This window comes from Sminthopsis crassicaudata, chromosome 5 (genome assembly GCF_048593235.1).
Source record: "Sminthopsis crassicaudata isolate SCR6 chromosome 5, ASM4859323v1, whole genome shotgun sequence".
Classification (NCBI taxonomy): domain Eukaryota; kingdom Metazoa; phylum Chordata; class Mammalia; order Dasyuromorphia; family Dasyuridae; genus Sminthopsis; species Sminthopsis crassicaudata.
This window is the reverse complement of record NC_133621.1, coordinates 144,198,452-144,219,123: the sequence shown is the minus strand read 5'-3', so window position 1 is coordinate 144,219,123 and position 20,672 is coordinate 144,198,452. Positions and strand designations below refer to the sequence as shown.

The 20,672-nt window shown below is 32.7% G+C and overlaps 1 protein-coding gene across 10 annotated transcripts in view; it reads left to right on the top strand.

The window, feature by feature from the left end:
- KMT2E (lysine methyltransferase 2E (inactive)) overlaps positions 1-20,672 on the top strand; it is an 81,575-nt gene that overhangs the window by 50,968 nt on the left and 9,935 nt on the right. For 9 of the 10 annotated variants that reach the window (XM_074268408.1, XM_074268404.1, XM_074268406.1 and 6 more), the window contains 7 exons: positions 21-151; positions 2,586-2,703; positions 3,441-3,550; positions 7,585-7,849; positions 8,992-9,090; positions 19,416-19,580; positions 19,892-20,200. In XM_074268408.1, the coding sequence (XP_074124509.1) occupies positions 21-151; positions 2,586-2,703; positions 3,441-3,550; positions 7,585-7,849; positions 8,992-9,090; positions 19,416-19,580; positions 19,892-20,200 (1,197 nt within the window). The remainder of the gene's footprint in view (positions 1-20; positions 152-2,585; positions 2,704-3,440; positions 3,551-7,584; positions 7,850-8,991; positions 9,091-19,415; positions 19,581-19,891; positions 20,201-20,672) is intronic. The other variant, XM_074268405.1, reaches the window with a different exon arrangement.

Sequence of the window (20,672 nt, the reverse complement as noted above, 5' to 3'; positions counted from 1 at the left end):
TAATTTTGACATCTTTTTAGAGCTATATACAAAAGAATAAGAAAATTTTGAAATCTGCCAAAGATTTGCCTCCTGATGCCCTTATTATTGAATACAGAGGGAAGTTCATGCTAAGAGAACAGTTTGAAGCAAATGGATATTTCTTTAAGAGGTATATATTTATTACTGTTGTTTTTGTAATTTACTTTAAATTTATCAACTTAAAATAAACTAAGTTTAAAATTTCTTGACTTTTTAAAATCAGCACAAATTTATTTATAATTGCTTTTCTCCAATTCTCTTAATCTTCAAAATTGCCTGTTTTGAAATGATAATGAAGGCAGTCTAGTACATAGATCTGCCTTTGCTAATGATTTGCTTTGTGAGCTTGAACCCATCCTTTCATTTTAAGAGAGTGGTAGTTCTCAAAAATCATAGAATAGAATTTATTCCTCCATTAAAATTCTGCATTCTACAGCTCCTGCCCTCAATTATAATTTACTCACTGGGCTTCCTGGCTTAGCATCTGAAAAGTCATTCAATAGCTTCTTTGTTGTCAAAAACTTAAAACTATATTTTCTGCTACAGGCCTGGGTAATAGGCCCAACTGTACAGTTTTTTATTTCTCATTTAACTTTTCACTGTGCTGTGATTAGTATACTCAGCTGTGGGGAAAAAAATTGAAAAAAAGGGTCATTGTTCTAGAATTAGTTTTTTTCAGTTAGTAACAGAAGGTTGGACAAGTATAAATTCTAAGGTCATTTAAACTCTTTAAGGTTAATGAAGTGGTATCTAAAGCTTCATTTTATAAAAAGCAGTTTATTCTTAATATGAGTTTTATGTATTTTCTAATTGTTTTAACCAATTTAAAGTGGTATCTATTGAAAATATTGCAGCCTTGAATTCAGGAGGACCAGAGTTCAAATCTGGTCTCAGACACTTAACAATTCCTAGCTGTGTGACCCTGGGCAAGTCACTTAACTCAGAAAAAGGGGGGGGTGTAATATATTGGATTGTGGTGTCTGGGGGAGGGGTTGGGGAGGAAGAGGGGGGAATTAGTACACAAGGTTTTGCAAGGGTCAGTGTTGAAAAATTATCCATGCATATGTATTTTTGGAGAAAAAAGCTTTTATCAAAAAAAAAAAAAAAAAAAGAAATTATTGCGTGAGAGGGAGGAACTCTCAGTCTTTTTTGTTGTTGTTTTGGTTTGCTTTTGTTTATTTTGAAAAATTTGTCTCTTGGCTTCAGTGAAATAGAAGTTCAAAGGCTACTCATGGGCCCAGTACCACTAAAGATTAACACTAGACTCTTGATCTGCTTTGTTTTTAACCTGGATCTGTCTACTTTCTTAGGCTACTTGTTGTGACTCCCTTTTCTCAGGGGTTGGACTATATTTATGCCAGACTCTTGACACCTAACCTAATCTGGCCAGCTCACTCTGACTCTGCATTTCTAAGCTCTAAGAGATCCTCCAGACTCAGCCTTGAGCTAAATAGCAGGGATAATAGATTTGTAGCAACATATTTAGCAGGATCTTCACTATTAGAGAACCTGATCCAAAAGCTGTACAGTTCTTTGACATCATAAACACTAGTGCTTGGGAAGATGATTCCCTAATCATATCTTTTCTAACCTGAGTGGGGCAAAATCTGGCACTTCCATAATGCTAGCCAAAAATGAGAGTTATATTTTGACTCACTTTTCTCTTTTGATTCCCCAAAGCCTAAGAGGCATGTAATTTGTATGCAGTTATGATTGTTTGGGATCTTATATACTACAGAAGTTCATTCTGGAAATTTCAATAAGACATAGTTATATCGTTCCCTCTTGAGTATTTTAGCCAGTAATTGTGTTAAGGTAAATGTATGTGGTGTTTATTGTAATGGCAAGATATTAGACAATTCCATAAATAGATTTGCCATGGTTTGTGTTGCATATGTATGCATATATGTGACCTATTAAATAATTTTAATTGCACTAAAAAGCTGCAATGTAAACATATGCTGTGGTGGTTGCTTCTTTAACAAGGTATGGTAAACTCAATGATTTATTCTTGTAAAATCTGGATTTCCAGATAAGTATTTTGCCTAAGGTTTTAAAAGGTATGTGTGCACATCAGTAGCAGAAACCTTGATAGTTAAGATTACTTAAAGAGCTATTTCTATATTCTAAGAGCTTATATGAAGAAAAACAATTTATTCTTTGTTCTTGGCATTGCAAAGTTAAAGAATTTTCATTAAACAATTTAGTTTATTTAAATAAAAATTCCCCATTTTTTTTCTCTCCATCTTGAATATAGACTACTTAAGTTAGACTTTCAAATTACTCATCCAAGTCCAAGCAGGACACACATAAAAGCTAGGGGATGTGGGAGGGAAGTAGTTGACATATTTGACAGTTTTTGTCTTGTTTCTTTTTTGATTCCTGTACACGGGAAATGTGACTACTAGAAATCTATTCATTAAAAATCCTACTAAAATGAACTATAACTATTATTTTAACCTATACTTTAATTTTTCTTTGCAACAAATTAGATGTAATCAGAACATTAATTTTTGAACTTTATAATTAAAATGTCAGTGATTGATAGCATTTTTCCTTTTCAGGCCATATCCTTTTGTTCTCTTCTACTCGAAATTTCATGGGCTAGAAATGTGTGTTGATGCAAGGACTTTTGGAAATGAGGCTCGATTCATTAGGCGTTCTTGTACACCAAATGCAGAGGTAACGGTTGTTTTTGTAATTTTAAATTTAGAGTTAACATTTTGACTCTGTAACATATCAGTCTTAGAGAACTAATTTGCTGTTGTATAGCATTTTCCTCAACTGAAAAATATTTTGTTATATAGGTATATGTGAACTTTCATGAATTTCTTCTATAAGGAGATTTTGATGACACCTTTCTGTTAACATTACTTTTTCATCTCTTGGTGCTCTCACAAAAACAGAACACTTGCTAATTACAAACAAGTATGTTGTAGTTATTCTAGATCTAGTTCATTTTCCATGAATTTTATGATGTGATTTAGGACTTTACTGGATGGTAGCATATACCCTAGTACAAAATTTGGACTCTGAAAGAACTGGGTTTAACCCCTTATTATTCCCTTTATTACTGTCTCACTGACTTTGTAAGTACTCTTAGAGCTTCATTTTTCTTCTCATCTATAAAAGGAAGAAGTTGAACTATTTGATCTCTAAGATTGTTTTCAGTTCTAAAATTCTAGGATGCTCTATAAGGATAAATACTATCTGAGGACTTAGGCAAGATTGTTATGGGTTTTTAAAGTTCCTAAATGAATTATTAATATAATATATTATTTATGTTATATAACATATAATTATTGTTGAATATTTATTATATTATTAAATATAATAATAATACTGTCTGGTTTATTTTATTTGGATAAAAATGTTTTAAAAGAATTTTGAACTAAGCTTCATTTTTCTTTGTTCTCTAGGTGAGGCATGTCATTGAAGATGGAACCATTCATCTTTATATTTACTCCATCCAAAGCATTCCAAAGGGAACTGAAATTACTATAGCTTTTGATTTTGACTATGGAAATTGGTACGTACAAGAGTTGCCATTTTGCATACATAATTTTTTAAATATATAATCAATTAAGACTTTTTAGTAACATGTTTTACAGACAGAAGTGCTCCTTGGTAAAAGACTAAGGGATAGCTTTCTCACTTATCATTGCTTTAATCATAATACGACATTTTTGTACTAATTAAAAGTAATTTGGATATATAACAATTATCATTCTTTGAGACTATTAGCTTCTAAGAATGAAGTTAAGTAGGAAGGATTTAGATTCCCTGAAACCAGGTGGTCCATCTTACTTGTGAAACATTAAGAATTTTTTTCCTCCATAAAAGCTAGTCAAAAGAAAAAAAAGCTCATATATTTATCAAGTTATTCCCAGAAGCTGTACTGATTTTTTTTTTTTATAATATAAAGAAAAGAGTGTTTCATTCTGTTAAAAATACTTCATGCAGAAATACTTTTCATCCCTGTTTTTTAGTTTTAGAAGAGAGTTACCATAAAATTTTTAACCCCCCCCCCAAAAAAAAAAAAAAAAAAAAACCCTTTTTGCCTTTAAGGTAAGGTAAGTTGGAAAGGTGGTGTTTTCAGACACCTCCTTTCCCTCTCTAATACTCATACTGGCAGTGTTAACTCTGGGCAAATCATCTAATCTCTCAGTGCCTCAGGCCATTTTAAGATTATGAATTGCAGAGAAAGTGCCTGTCTACACTGGCAAAGTTAAGACCTCTACTGGGATTTCATTATACTGATAAAATGCCAAGTTGACTGTATGTTCTCCTTCACTTTTCCCCTTCTCCCAAATGATCACATGTCCTTGGTCTGACAAGTACTAAGAATTATGAATTGAAATATTCCATATTTAAAATATTGTTAAACCACCACATAGAATTTGGGACACTTTGTCAGTAGGGAATAAAGTTGACTTATTTAGAAAGATGCTTTTTCAAAAGTAATTTTCTGGACTTTACGATAATTTAAAGACAATTTTTTGAGACAATTGGCATTAATTGCTCAGGGTCACACAACTAGGAAGTGTTGTGTCTTAGATCAGATCTGATTTCAGGGTTGATACTCTATCCACTGCCCCCATAATTTCTTAACCAAAAAGAGTTAAATCTTCTCTTTGCCTTCTCCCCAGTTTACTGTGATGAAGGTTGAGTCTATAAAATTGACTTTTAATGATTCTCTTATTTCTCTGCCACCTTAAATAATAAGTTTTTGGTTGTTTCTTTTACATTTCCAAAATAATATTAATGCTATCATTTTTAATCTAGTTATCTCTAAGAACATTTGAGGTCTTGACAAGCAGAGAGTGATAGCGTCCTAGAATGACTGAAGACTATAAGATCGTAAAACTAAATGTAAATGTAGTCAAAAAATAATTTTATTTTCCTCAATTTCACATCCTTTTTTCTTTTTCTGTCAAAGGTTTCCTGTAGGTTACATTGAATCTCTCCTTCCCAAAATGAATTGCTGACATTTCTAGAACAGATAATTTGGAGGTCTTATCGCTTAGGAGTTCTTTCCCTTCTTTTGGGAATTGAGTTGCCTATTCAACCATTAAACTTGGCCTATTCTGTTTTCAGATATTCTAGGAAAAGATATGAAGTGAAACAGAATCATGATATTGCTTCATTATTCACTGTAATAGTTGTGAAAGTATTGTTTCACTATCTAAGTGAGGTGTATTTAATTTTTTCTTTGCTCTTTCTTCCTTATTTTTATGAAAATAAGGCTTCATAGCAATTATTTTATGCAGCAGTTCACAGATAATAGGCATTTTGACTAGATATATAAGGTGTCCCAGAAGTCTTGATGCAGTTCTAAACTATTAAAACTGCACTAAAGACTTTTGAGACACCCTGTATTTTTCTGTAGCAGAAACAATTTTCTCTACATTTTCTTTTGTTTACTTTGTTTAAAAGTTGTCTGGTGCTTTTAAAGCATTGATCATTTCTGTACTTATAGCTATTGTTCATCTTGTTTATTTCCCATGAACAGCTTGCTTTATGTTAGTCTGAGAGAACCCTGAAGAAAGCACATAAAAAACATTATTTTTAAACTGAAGGGTTTTGCTGTCATTTTAAAACTTTGAATTCACACCCAGAAAAAATCTTAAATAGATCTGTATTTTTACTGCTTGAAGTTCAACTAAACAAATTTTTAAGAATATTGTTCAGAATTTATTCCATAAACTAAAATCTAAAGATAGAAAGTAATTAGTTTCAGCTTCAAACCAAATGATTTTGATTGTAAACTAAAATTGGCAGCCTGTACAATGTAAGCCATTTGGTGGCATGATTCTAACCCCAACAGACATCACATGTTCCAAGAGTGGCTTTCAAAGGTATCATACCAAGTCCAGGATGAGGATTAGGGAGCCGAGATAGATGAGGAAGGCAAGGCTGGGTGGCACTTGGCACTTAATGTTTTCATTAATGTGCAAGTCTCTGACAAAATCCTGTTTTCTTGCATAGCATAGAGGCAGTTTTCAGCTCAGCCTCATGGAGTCAGATCTTTGGAAGCTGGAATCCTCCAGTGACCAGCAGCACCAGGTAGCCCAGCTCGCCCGGCCTGCCCCACTAGTAGCTTTGTTCCCTCCTTCTTCCATTATCCCCTCTTCTCTTTTTTGGTGGTGATGAGTGATGGCGGTATGTCTGGCTGGCACGTTCTCACTCCTTTGCTCCTGTCCAACAGGGCTGGGGCTTACATGGATGGCTCTCCCCGGGCGGGCTGAGTGCCTGAGCTGACCTCAGGAAGCATGAGCCAGACATGCTGCCATCACTCGTAAAACTTCCGTGCCACTGCTGCTACCACCAGAAAATGGGCTAATGAAGAAATGCTGAAAGGAACTGGAACACTCTTCCTGCAAAAGAGAGTCCCCAGGTGGTGTGGCAGGCCCTGGAGCAAGTTCTCAAAAGCCTGGTTGTGGGTTTTTCTCAACAAGCCTTGAAGGATATGAGGGGACAGCTGTTCTAAGAGCTGTCCTTTAGTTGGGGGAGGGATGAGGCTGTCCTTTTCTTCAATAACCATTTATTATTAAACACTTACCCTTATGCAAAGAACTGCCCTAAAGAAAATAGAAAGATGAATAATATAATGATTCTTTTTAAAGAGCTTAAAAAGGTATGATATGTTATACAAAATATACAATAGATAGTATAGTACAGAAGATAATACAAAAAGCATTATAAAAGTACAAAGTTTTATAGGTACCTTTATATTTGTTTTACAGTTGCCTTTCATTAAATACATCTATGTGCAACATAGATTTTATTAGAACAACCTATTAATATACTAAATTTTACATTAACATTCTTCATTTTCACCTATTTTCTAATGTCTGTTTGAACCCAATTTTAGGAGTAATTGTGATTTTTGGTTTAATAAAGCAATTCGGTTTTTTTTGTTTTTTTTTTTAACCAGTTTAGAATTTGGCTGTTTAAACAGATTTGCATTTCATTTCTTGCTACCAAGTTTGCTGATAGTTTAATTATACACTTGTGTGACATCTAGTGGTGGTAAGGTTAGTTTTTGAAAAGTGATGCTCTAAGATCAGGAAGATTATTTTTAATGTTTCTGTATCATTTGGAGAGGATCTAGGTTCAAATGCTAGCTCTTGTTACTGAACTTGGCGCTTAAATTTTCTTGACCTCTGTCACTTCACCTCTCAAAGAAAAGATCAATCAAGACTGTCACTAAAATCTTTTAGGATCTTATGATCATGTACCTATTTTGGGAGAGTGAAAAAAATTCTCTCAGAACCTATATGCTCATTTAACAAATATTGAATATAATTTTACTATTCAAAGTTATAAATAAGGTTATAATATCTATGCATTTATGACATATTTGGTCACATAGCCAAGTTGATATTCAGTCTTTAAGAAACTTAATTCCTAATTATATTTTTGTTTCAAATACTTAATTAACATAAAAGACAGTTATGAAATCATATAACTCCAGACATTTTAAAATAGATTAAATTGATGTTTTTGTAATTATGTTTATTAATAAATATTAACTGTGTATTTCTTCTCTCTCACCCCTAGCAAGTATAAAGTGGATTGTGCATGCCTCAAAGAAAATCCTGAATGTCCTGTTTTAAAACGGTGTTCTGAACCAACAGAAAACATTAATAGTGGTTATGAAACCAGAAGGAAAAAAGGGAAAAAAGAGAAGGACATTTCGAAAGAAAAAGAAACACAAAATCAGAATATTACTTTGGATTGTGAAAGTGCCACCAATAAAATGAGGAGCCCAGATAATAAACAAAGAAAACTTTCTCCACTGAGACTATCTATATCAAATAATCAGGTACTGAAATATAAACAATGCAAATATTAACTTTCAGAGAATATAATGAACTTTTTTATAAAACCAAAATGAAGGATTTTTATTAAAATCCCATTTTTTAAAAAAAAGTTAAAATTCTGCATAAATATTTTAAATATTCTTATTTTTTAAAGTAATTCCAAATTATCTTAGGTAAGGTACAGATTTTACCAAAATTTGTACCTGCAATATCTTCATTAAAGAAAGGTTATTGAAGTTATTTCATTTTTGGATATTACTATTTTAGTAAACTAGATTTTCTTTTCTCTTAAATGTGGGCTTTTCCAGACTGGCTTCATTAAAGGAAACTAGGCAAAAACTAGAATCTTTTGATGTTTTTTCCCCTGGTTTCTTTGATTCAGTGATAAATATTGAAATCATTCTAGCACTCTGCAGTAAACTTTTCTGTTTCTTTGACAAAAATACAATTAAATACAACCTTGTTTCTGATAGAATAAAACATCAATCAAGAGTCGGTGAGATTTTTGAGACATCTTATTTTTTAAATTTAATGGTGTTCTTATTTTTGGTGGTGGTGGTTTGTGTGTGTGTTTAGATCATTTTAATCACTAAGAAACAAAACAGTAAGTGATGGACTTCAAATACCTTCATTCTTTTCTCTGTAGCTGCTAATTATCTTGCAAAGTAATGTCAGCTCAAGTTGTGAATCACCAAATACTGACTGCCTAATATGTGCAAGACACTGTTGAGCAGTGTGGTTCTGAGGAAGTGTATTGTTATACAGTATACATTTTTTTATATATATATGATTTTGGGGTGAATACAAATATATAGCATAAGATCATGTTTATGTCTTCTCTGTGTAAACAATCTCTTTGAAAAAATTTTGAAGGTTCTTCATTGATAAGAATTTTGTGAGATTTAATAACAAAAGAAAATTCTTAGATGCTTGGATTTGAGCAGGTTCTCGAATCAGGAGACTTAGTTTCAAAACTGGTTCTAAATAGGCTGTAGTTTATAAATTGTTGCAGCAGATAAAACTGGTTGTTTGCTTTTGACTTAGTAGTTTATGGACATTTTAGCACTTCTATGCAGTTATAGATTTCCCTAGTTTGTAGATGGACTAGTGGAGCTTCTGTAAAGCAGTCATTTCCATCTTTCAGGAGCCAGATTTTATTGATGATATAGAAGAAAAAACTGCTATTAGCAATGAAGTAGAAATGGAATCAGAGGAGCAGATTGCAGAAAGGAAAAGGAAGATGGTAAGTTGGGAAGCAAGTAGCTGCTTACTGCTGTTGTTAGGGCTTAGTGACAGCTGTTCTTCCCATGCTAATTGTTGCTCCCTTTACTTGGGCTTTAGAATGAGTAAATGGAGGTCAGTTCCCTAAGTGTGCTTGAAATTCAAAATTGGGGCTTGCTGTGCCATTGAGAGCATTCTCATTTAGCTTCACCATTAACCATCCAAGCAATTTCTTGCTAATATGCTTTTTTTGGTGGTGTGTGTGTGTGTGTGTGTGTGTGTGTATTTTTAAACTATCTGCATAGCAGTAGAAGATATATATGTTTATATATTTGGCCTTTAAGAAAGTTTACACCTACATTATACAAGCATAAGTTTTAATAAATTTAATTAGTAATTATTAATCAAAATATCCTTTCTCTTTATGATTTAATCTTAGAAGTGTAATTCAAAGAATTAAAAGTTATATAACTAGTACTTAAGCAATGAATATTTCCTATGCAAATGGGAAACCCAGATTTTTATAGTTAAATTTAGTGGTCCCATTTTCTCATGTGACAGTCTAAAAATAAGACTTCTAATTTTATATATAATACAAGAAATTTGAAATATTGTACAAAAACAGGTGCAGAGTCAAGGAAGACAGATTGCTTATTTTCAGTCATCTCTACCTTAGGTCTAAGGGTGATATTTTTCTCACATTTCACAAATTTAGTATAAAACAGTACTTAATTAGGCCAAGGGATAAAAGCAGAACAATGCTATACTGCAAGAGATTTTCAAGACTCTACTAAACCTCCAAATGTTTGTCAACATAACCTGTTTTGTTTCCTTTTTCTTTCTCCTTTTCTCAGTTCCTTTCTTTTTTGTTTTTCAGTGGATTTTTTTTTTTGCCTGCATTAAAATTCCCCAGAGTTTCATTAAGATTCCTTAAAACTGTAGTCATTGTAGACATAATTCTTTTGTCTCTTTTCTACAACTTCATTTCTGATAACCTGTCTTAGGATGTGAAAAGCAGTGCAAAAAGTCATCAAGTCTCAAAACTTCAAAATCACTGTCTTATTTGGGTTTGTGGATTAATGAAATAGAGGAAATCATTAGGAAATGAAAATACAAATAAACAGAAGGATAATCCTTGTGGCTAGCAACAAAAATAATCTTTATTCTTATTCTTATTCCCTCTTATCAGCAGCTGGGTTTTCCTCAAAGCATGGTGACTTAATTTGTTTTCTTTCACCTGATCACAAGTTGGAAAATAAGTGGTGAATAACAGGTTCTCTTGATAATTACACAATGTTTTTACCTACATCAGATTTCAAGTCTTCAAAAATTATTTTTAATGCTGAAAACTAATTAGTAATGAAAATGTTATTCACAGTGAAAGTGGTCCTGAAAAGAAGGAAAGCATACCCTTCTTGAAATAGTTAATTCAGTTCAGATGAGTCCTAGAGAAAATATTTTTGTGGCACGACTGAGATAATTCAGGGAGTTTTGTTGTCCCCTCTTTGAAAGAGAAACTTACTAAAACTCAAAATGGAAGGAATCCAAAGGGAAACCTATTTGGTAACAAGATGATTTATGCCTCTTACATTCTTTTGATAGCCTGTCATTAATGAAGCTGTGGGCATGGAGTTGAGTATTTTGGTAAAAAAAAAAAAAAAAAAATTGTTTGCCTTCTCATTTGTTATTTATGACTATGCTATTAAGCCTTGAATATAGGCTTAAAATTTTAATTTATTCCTCAGAACTAAATGTTAACTGAATTTTTTTCACTTTAACATTATGCCCTTTCTTGGGATGATGAAATTGTGAAACTTCTCATCTTCCTAACCTGTCACATTCCCTTCTTCTTTTACCTTTTCAGGAGATAAAGTGGTGCTCTTCTTTATAATTAGGCAACTAGGTGTCACAATAGATAGAAGGCTAGTATCAGAGTCAGGAAGATCCAGGTTCAGATATGATGTCAAATAATCAACTATTTCTGTGACTTTAGGCAAGTCACTTAATCTCTTTCTGCCTCAGTTTCCTCACTATAAAATAAACACAATATATCACTTAAGATATTGTAGGGATCAAAAGAGATAATTGTAAAATGCTAAGAACCCTGGCAAATAGTAAGAACTAGTAATGTTATTTGTTATTGTTTTAAATATGCGTGTTACCTGAGAAGTTTGATCAGGGTTGGAACAAGGTAAAATGACTCTCTTGATACACACACACACACACACACACACACACACACACACACACACACACACACACTTTATGCTTTATATCCTGTAGCACTCATCAAAATAACCAAACTGGAAAGAACTGAAGAAGCACCAAACTGGGACACAGTAATGAGTGCTTCAGCAAATTTTGTATTGCTTTCAACTTGAATTCTGATAATAGGCTATGTAAATATAGGTATTTTAAAATTGAAAAGAAAACTGCTGCTTTTATTTTTTAGCCCTCAAGGGTGATGCTCTCCAGAAATGTCCATTAGGTGAGGATGGATCTAAACTGGAAAAAGCAAAAAAGATTTGATGTTTATCTCCCCTACTTTTTCCTGTCTCCTTTCCCAACATCAACTGCTTTATGAGATTTTTGGTTGGTTGGATTTTTAAAATAATATCCCTAATTCAGTTATGTGCATTCTAAGCAACTTTTTCATGACATATGCCTCTCCAGATTTATAAAATCAACAGATCTATATGTTGTTGTGTTAGTGTCCTTTTTCTGCTGGAGAGCTTGCTACTGAGGAAGTTGGGCTTAGAAAGAAAAGGGAGACTAAAAAAGACTGATTTTAAGTATTCTGTATTCTTTGTAATTGTGCCCTGAAAGGTGAAAGGAAGGATCTTAATACAGCCTCTAACTTCAAGAAGATTATGATTTTATTGATAAATATAACAAAACAGTAAATGATATGTTGTACAAAAAAATATAAATTCCCAAATCATTTCTAGCTGAAGTGATAAAACATGGTGAAGGAGATAGCACTTGAATTGGGGCCTGAACAGTAGTATTTTTACATGTGGGAAGGAAGAACCTAGGGAAAAATAGTCCAAATTGACTGTAACATAAAAGTGCTAAAGGAATAGCCAAGAAAATCCCATAAGAACTATATCTTAGGATATTTCTGTGTGAACTGAATTAATCTTCTATGGATTGTTCTTTTTCCTGGTGTTCTCCTTTTTCCATTGTTTTCCTTTTTTAAAGGATCTTTACCTAAATTCAAAAGCAAAATTGTTGCTGAGCTGATTAGTAATAGAGAAAAGGATGGGATTTATGACTTCAGTTAGTGACTGATAAGAGTATCTGTTTCTTTAGGGGAGAGACTACAAGAATAGTCTTTATTCTGTCAGTACTGTGCCTTACAGGCAAGCACTTGATTGTTTAACACAATTTTTTTTTTTTTTTTTTTTTTATTGCAGACTAGACAGACATTGTGAATGACATAGTTGTGAATGTTTGTGGTAAGGCTGATAAGCAATGATCATTCTAATTGACAACAAAATAAGTTCAAGAGATCTTTCAAATAGGAATTTTAGGTCACTTGGACCAAAAAAAAATCTTTCATAAGAAAGAGTCCACAACACAACAAATGATTACCCCTGCTCTATTAGTGTTAGGATCGTGTGCTTAACCATGCTGTAAAGCCCAAAATGAATAAGACACAGAAAATTCTGTAGATAGATTTTTCATAATTAATCTCCAAAGATTTTGTGCAGACTGAGATTGTCAGGATGACCATGGGATCACTGGGCATCTTTTTAAAGATCAAGCAACTTCTTCCTTGACCTCTTCTTAAGCTCCAGTTTCAGGTAATTGAAAGGGCCTATCTGGTGTGTCAAGAAGCACATTTTGAAGATTCCTTTTGAATAACCTGATATGGACAAATGAGGGTTTCCTTACTGTTATACAGAAGACTTTTGGAATTTGTCCCAGTGGTACTACAAGAAGGAACTTCAGCAGAAGTTTTTTGAAGCAGTTAATATGGCATTTATTACATAACAATTATCAAGTTTGCTTTTAAATAATTCCTATGTTTACTTTGTCCTAAAGGATGAAGTTATTTTGTCCATGGCTGGTAAAATATTATTTTAATCTTTTGTAGGAAGATTTATATTTTCTCTACTCAACTTACTGTCATTTATTTTGCGGATTATCTGTAGCAAAGTTTAATCCATTTGATTTACATTCATTAGAATTAGATTTGGAATAAGCGATGTCATTCACATCCTGACCTATGCTTACTGTATATGTTGGGCAAGTAACTCTTAATATCTCTCTGTACCTCAGTTTTCCTAACTGTAAAACAAGGGGGTTGGAGGACATGGTTCAAGATTCTGTATTTTCTACTATGCATAAATGTGTTTGAATATAAAAGATATTCAAGAACTTTAACATCAGACTACACAAGGAATAATTGTGGAGGTAAATTTGCTTCTAAGAATGTTATATATACTAAGGCAAATACAAATAAACTTAATGATCTGCTGTTCTGATTCCCATTTCATTTGACTGTTTGATTCTCAACAGGTCTGGTTTGAAATTTAACAAAATAGCTCATAAGAAAAGAAATTAGCATAACTTTTTGAATTAAATACCTTCAAAGAATCTAAGTATGATCAATATGGTAATAGAAAATTTCTGGTTTAGCATTTATCATGAATTTCTAATTGGGAATATGCTTTATCATTTTAGAGCAAAGGCAGACTCTGGCCTTAATCATTTAGGAGGCAAATTAGTGAGGAGTTACCTTGAAAGGCCATATACATAGGCCACTTTCTTAAATATAGCCATTTGTTTCTAGTCTGTCCTCAGCCCCACAATCCTCCATACCAAAAAAAAAATCCACAAACCAATAAATAGCTGACTCCAAAAGGTACTATGGCCTAATGAACACGGAACTGAAGACTAGGCATACCAGGCTACCATTCCTGCTTTTGAAGCCCTTCTCTGGCACTGGCCAAGCCTCTCAATCTCTTTGTTGAAGATCCTCATTGCAGAGAAAGTGCCAACGTGAATTGACAGAGCAATTTGCCTCATCTGGGAATTCCTTTTACTTGTGTGACACACCTACTGACCCTGTGTGTCAGCTACTGTCAACCCAATGCAGATGGTTTTAAGTACATTGTTCTCTAATGGCAAGAAGAAAAGGAGTGAGACCTTGGGACAACCACTTTCTCCACTTAAATCTTCTCATCCACAAAAGGAAGTTAGATTAAATAGTTTTATAAATTTAAGTTGAAATGTTTCTTTGTATGGTAATTATAATTAGGAATTTGAATAATAAGTTGAGCTGGGGGAGGTGAGAAATTTGCAAAAAGCCCTGTTTAAAATATAAGTAAAATGTTTTCCTCTAGTTACATAGAAAATGGTAATACTACTTATGTTTGGGGTATTGATGTATACACTAAAAGACTGTCGGTTTTTAATGTCTTTGTGTGAATTATATACAACATTTATCCTTTTGGAAAAATTCCAACATAGCACTGGGAATTGTATCTGCATAAAATGGGCTTATTTTAATTTTATAAGAATCATTGATTTACTCCTTCCTCCCAGTCTACATACATTGAAATTCAAATGAGGAGGCACTACTATGTGCTAGTTACTAGGATAAAAAGACACTATAGTACCCTGGTTTACACTACTATGGGATGAAGGACAATAAAACAACTAATAATTCAGTCATTCCAGGCAGTGTAAGTGAGATTCAAGGCAATCAGAAATTTCAGGAGAAATATGTGGGGGTGGGTAGGAAATGTGAAATGTGCTGGAAGAAAGGCATGGAAATAGGATTAATAATTAACAAATTCTTATGACCTGGGAGCCATAAAAGGATGACTTTGTAGAAAGTTTACAACTCATCCATACCTATCACCATATGTTTCTTCTGGTTTTTCTATAAAGAATTTCCCCAGAGGAATACTAAAGGCTTTCCTCTGATTTTATTTAGAATTTCATGAATACTAGTGCAATTTTTGGCTACTAATTTATTTCCCTTACTGTATGCAATCAAGGTCACTTTTTTCCTGATTACACACATTGCATCTATATTAAACGTCTCTACAGGTAAATCAGTAGAGGAATTGGGTCACTTGTAATTTTGAGATATTTAATTAGATGGTCTTGAAATTAAGAAAACTGAACCATAATCTTGCCTCAAACATGTAGTAGGCACTATGACCCTGGGCAAGGCACTTGAGCTCAGACTCTATTTCCTCTTCCATAAAAAGGGAGTAAGTAATACCTATCTTCCTGGCTTGTAAAGATCAAGTGTGTCAATGAATGAAAAGCCAATGAATTGAAAAGCATTTGGCAAATCTTAAAAGTATTCTCTATTTAAAAACTATATAAGTATATTCTGTTATTGAATGGTCTATGATTTATAGTTATGATAGTGTGTGCTTTGAAGAATATTATTAAATCTACCTTATTTGGAAGTATGAGATTTAGTATTTTTCAGAGAAGAAACAAGGGGTTTATTTAGTCTAAAACATTTTCATTAAAAGTATGAAAGAATTAGAAATGTGTACAGAGACTAATAATCTTTGTTTTTACCCTGTGGTGATAGTAACAAATCTTTAGTTATAATTACATTTGGGATGAAACAAACTATACATAGTTGGTTGTCTTAAGATTAGATGAGCCATTTAATTGTCCATTTTTCTTCAGAAGGCCATTGTTTATCAAATAAGGAGGAAAAAAAGAATGCACTTTCATTTACCATATTTCTTTTAAAATATTTAGGTCATAGCATTGAATGAGCGATTTTGTGATTTCTTGCTTGATAAACTGAATCAATGTTTTAAATTATATTACCAATATAATAATAATTTAAATTACAATTAACCCTAACCCTTAAAATTGAAAATGGATGCTGACATTTATCCTTAACTAAGAGGATTTTCAAGTCCCAAGATAACATATAATATTTAAAGACTTCTTTAGTCTGATCCTCCCTAATTCTGACACTTTCTGTGACAAAGTTACTGAGTACAACAGATCAGGCTAAGTCCAACCTCTCACATTCTTTATACACAAAGACAATATATAGAGATGACTTTCAGTCCTCCCTACAAGAGCAGATACACCACATACACAGGCATGCTTGGGGCAGGGAAAGACAATCCCATTAGAGCAACTAATCTTTTTTTTTTTTTTTTAATGTTTAGTTACAGAGAATACAATGGCATATAACTTTGAGGAGCCACAACTGAATAACTAAATTTATGATGAAATTTAAGACACACAGACTAGGCTTTTAAGGAATTTACAATAAGATCATTACAGTAGAAAAATCAAAACACTTCTTGGTTGCTTGGTATAGAAAAGCAGGGCTTTTAAATTTACTTTAAATTTTTTTAATTTTAAATTTTTTTAAATTTACTTTACCTTTAGGATCACTTTTAGGCTATCTCTTCCTACACACTCCTTATACAGATACAGATAAGGTAATTTGCCTGAGCTTCTGGAGGTAATACATAGAAAGGGGAGTGGAGGGGAGTTTTTAGACTCTTGAGTCCCCATGCCTTTTCTCTGCCTTCTTTGAATCTGATCCAGCATACATTCTCTTTTTTTTCCCCCTTGTTATAATTATATTGATTTTATCAAAAAGGGCCATGAAGTGGGACCATTAGACTTAGGTTCCAGGAATAATAGCTACCTGTATTTATGTAACAGTGCTATATTTTATATATAAAATGCAGGTATTGTCACCAAAACGTTACAGCTTGTAAGTGGTAAGTGTTGGGATTTTTCAACAATTATTTATTATAGGCCTCACTGATCCACAGCTTGTATTTTGTAACTCAAGAAGTAGTTTGAAAAGTTGAAACTAGGCACTCCAGAAGTTTATCTTGCCTTTTCCTTCCTCCATCATTCCTTATATGCCTTGGTTTATGGGGTCTACTCCTTTTGTGAAGGTTCACTCTTAAACACTGACACTAGTTCACCTTTCTAGAAGGATATGCTTTCTTTCCCTCTATTCCTTTTCATTTGAAAAGACAATAAGCAGGAATTTTGCCTTTCAAGCTCACTAATAAAAGTGATATATATGAATGTTGTACCTTCTGTTCTGTGCAATAATATTGCTCTAGATTTCTTTAACATTTATGGATTGCAACAGTGTAATAGAAACAGAAAAGTTGTTGATGTACCCAAGGTATATAGAGTTGGAAAGCAGGTCGGACATGTAGGCCTGAGTAATGTGATGTACTGAAGCTTAAGGAGGCAGGTTAGAAAATGAAAAGTTACCTTTTTTTAGGCATTTATTTCTGGTATCCTGTTCATACCATACTTCCTATAGAAATGCTTCTATTATGTGACAATAATAGATCAATAAACAGATTTATCTCCATTTAAAAATATATATATACATACTACTCAAAGTTACTGTTTATCATGATGTATTTTTTATATATTCCTCATCTAAAAGACAGAGCAATCAATATCCTATTCTACTTAACTTTCACAGCTTATAGAGAACAAAGGATTGAGGGGGTGAAGATTAGAATCTAATTATTGAAGCCCCAACATAAAAGTGGACTATAATTATCAGTAGGAGCTTGAGATCCGAACATCCAATAGAAAGAGAAATTCCATAGGAACCGAATGTTGAAATTCTTTTTGCATGCCATTCACACCTATGGGGAAAAAAGTAAAGTATTGGAATCTCAAGTCTTAGATTGTATTTACTGAGTTTCATGTGTGATGTAGCACCCATTTTTATTTTTTTATTTTTTCCTGTCAAAGTCAAACTGGGAAAGGAGAAAGGTATTTTTTCCCCTTGGTATATGCCAGGCAGCATGCTAAGCGTCTTAATGATCTTATATCATTTGATCCTTAAGAACAGTCCTTCAAAGTTAGTGCTAATTATATTTATTATCCCTATTTTACAGTTGAGGGACCTGAAGCAGACAAGAGGTTAAGTGACTTCCAAGAACATAAAGATAGTAAATGTCTTGGGGCTAAATTTGAACTTTATGGACTACTTGAGAGTCTCTTAGGGAAGGCATGCTTTTGATGATGACCAGACAAAGCAAGGAAGAGATAGATACTTAAAATGAGGCCTGCCTTCATGAGATTTCTTGAATTATATCTACTTGCCCTTAGACAACACTTTTAGCTGGATTCTTAGAGTTTTGTGAAGAATATTCTAACGTAAATATAAAACTGCATTGCAAAAGTCCCCCTGAATGTTTTGCTGGTATTTCAAAGTCTCATCTTTCCTGCTGTTCCCCAAACTTCTTTTATTGATCAGTTGCCAAATCCAGAATATCTTTTTGCATTTGGCCCTTTATTTTTCTATGTATTAAATCACCATATTTTAGGCTTTTTTTTTCCTCAAACACCAACCTACTCTGATCCATTCATTTTACTCCATGTAAATTTTCCTGAGTGATTTTCCAATCATAGTAAGAAACCTTCAGTATTTGTTAAATAAATCTCCTGACCTAATTTGCTTTAAAGTTACCTTTTTAGCTTTTATTTCTTGTGTATACCTTATACTGGATATGCTTCTTATCTTTTTTATTTTTGTCTTTCCTATTTCTTTTCTTAGAATGGACACTCTCCCTTTCCAATCAATTTCTCAAAACTCCCTCCCTTTTTATAATGCAAATCGAGTGTCACAATCTCTGTAAAAGCTTTCTTGTTCAGCCTTTCCTATTCCTCCCTGAAAGTAATATCCATCTTTCCTTAAGTTTCTCATTAGCATTATTACTTCGACTTTCCATTGATACTGAATTCTCCTCTCATTTGTAAAAGTTATTCCTCCCCCCCCATATCAGATTGTACTCTCTTTTAGCATAAGGTCTGTGGCTTTTGATTCTCTAGTACTTCTAACATAATATCTCTGCCCACAGTAGATATTAAAACTAGTTAATTGAATGTTTTTCAAATAAGATAATTCCTGAGATATGTGTTTATGTATTCATGTGTAACTTGGCTGTACAAAAACTTAAAGTGATTTAATTGTATAAAGAGAATGTCTTTTTACAATTTAAACTTTATTTGGTATGTATAAAATTAAAGGTCTGATTTTGGTGGGGTAGGGTTTAAACATTCTTATAGTAAGCAACAGTCTTTTGTAGTATTCATCTCCAATTTAAGAAACAAATTTAAAAGATTATTTAAACTATTCTTGAGAGTGCATTTATGGTATTGTCATTGTCAGTATTGTCATGGTGATTTGTTGCCTAATAAAGTCATTGTTACAGACTTTTTGAAGTTTGTTTAGATCAAGTAATATTTATATTTCTTTGACACAGACTTGATTAGAAGTGATACTTTGGTTTTAGCTTTATTATATTTATAGAGGTATTTATTAAAAGATTGTCATATTTGGTTATCTAGACAAGAGAAGAAAGGAAAATGGAAGCTATTCTGCAAGCCTTTGCTAGACTTGAGAAGAGAGAGAAAAGAAGGGAACAAGCTTTGGAACGAATCAGCACAGCAAAAACAGAAATTAAAACAGAATGTAAAGATACACAGATTGTCAATGATGCTGAAGTTGTTCAGGTATATATGCCTTCAGTTTGTTTGATGACTTCACCTTCCAGTTAAATTTTTTAAATTTTCATTTGCTTTAAAAAGAAAAACAACTAAAGTAGGATACCTCTAGTTATAACAGATTCAAGTATGTAATATCAGTAGTCCTTTTTATCTAAATTATTATGCCATCATTCATAAGAAAAGTTTTTAAAAATTGAAGATTATAGTCTGCTTTCTTGTGTTTACTGCCCTTAATAACTTAATAAAAAAAATTATCCGTTTCTTTTTCAACTTATATAAAATGCTAAAAATGCCCTTTATGGTCTATATCTTAATAGGAAACAACAAAGGAAGAAACTGCCAGCAAGCCAACCCCTGCCAAAGTAAATAGAACTAAGCAGAGAAAAAGCTTTTCTCGGAGTAGAACTCACATTGGACAGCAACGCCGGAGACACAGAACTGTCAGCATGTGTTCAGATATCCAGCCATCTTCTCCTGATGTAGAAGTTACTTCACAACCAAATGAAACTGAAAACACTGCACTTGCAGCAGAGCCTGAAACTGAAACTGCCATAGCAGAAGTAGTTACTGAGACTGAAGTTCCAGCACTTAATAAATGTCCAACAAGGTACCCCAAAACAAAAAAGGTATGATTTGCTAGAAAACAAACAGAAAGCCCCCAAATAACAATTAAAACATGTTTTCTTACAAATTAATAGCTCGTCAAGTTCCTGTCCCATTCATTTTAAGGGAGATTTTTATTATTTGGATATAGTTAAATTCAACTTTTACTCGGCAGTCTCCTCATATCATTGAAATAAATTGCTTAATTAAAATTAAAATTTTTTTTTTTTTTTTTTTTTAAATTGGCAGTTAATATGAACAGTATCCCTATCCCAGATAAGTAATAAAACAGGTCAGGTAAATCACTTCTAAAAAGAAACATGTTGAGGTTTGTGAAATCTTTTAATGTTCAAAAAAAAGATTTTTATATACTATGAATGTCATCCTAAAAATGAGGATAATTTAAAAAATATGATTTGACAGACCTACCCTAAGGAAAGCCACAAACTAAGCTATTTAAATATATCTATATATCTATATCTATATCTATCTATC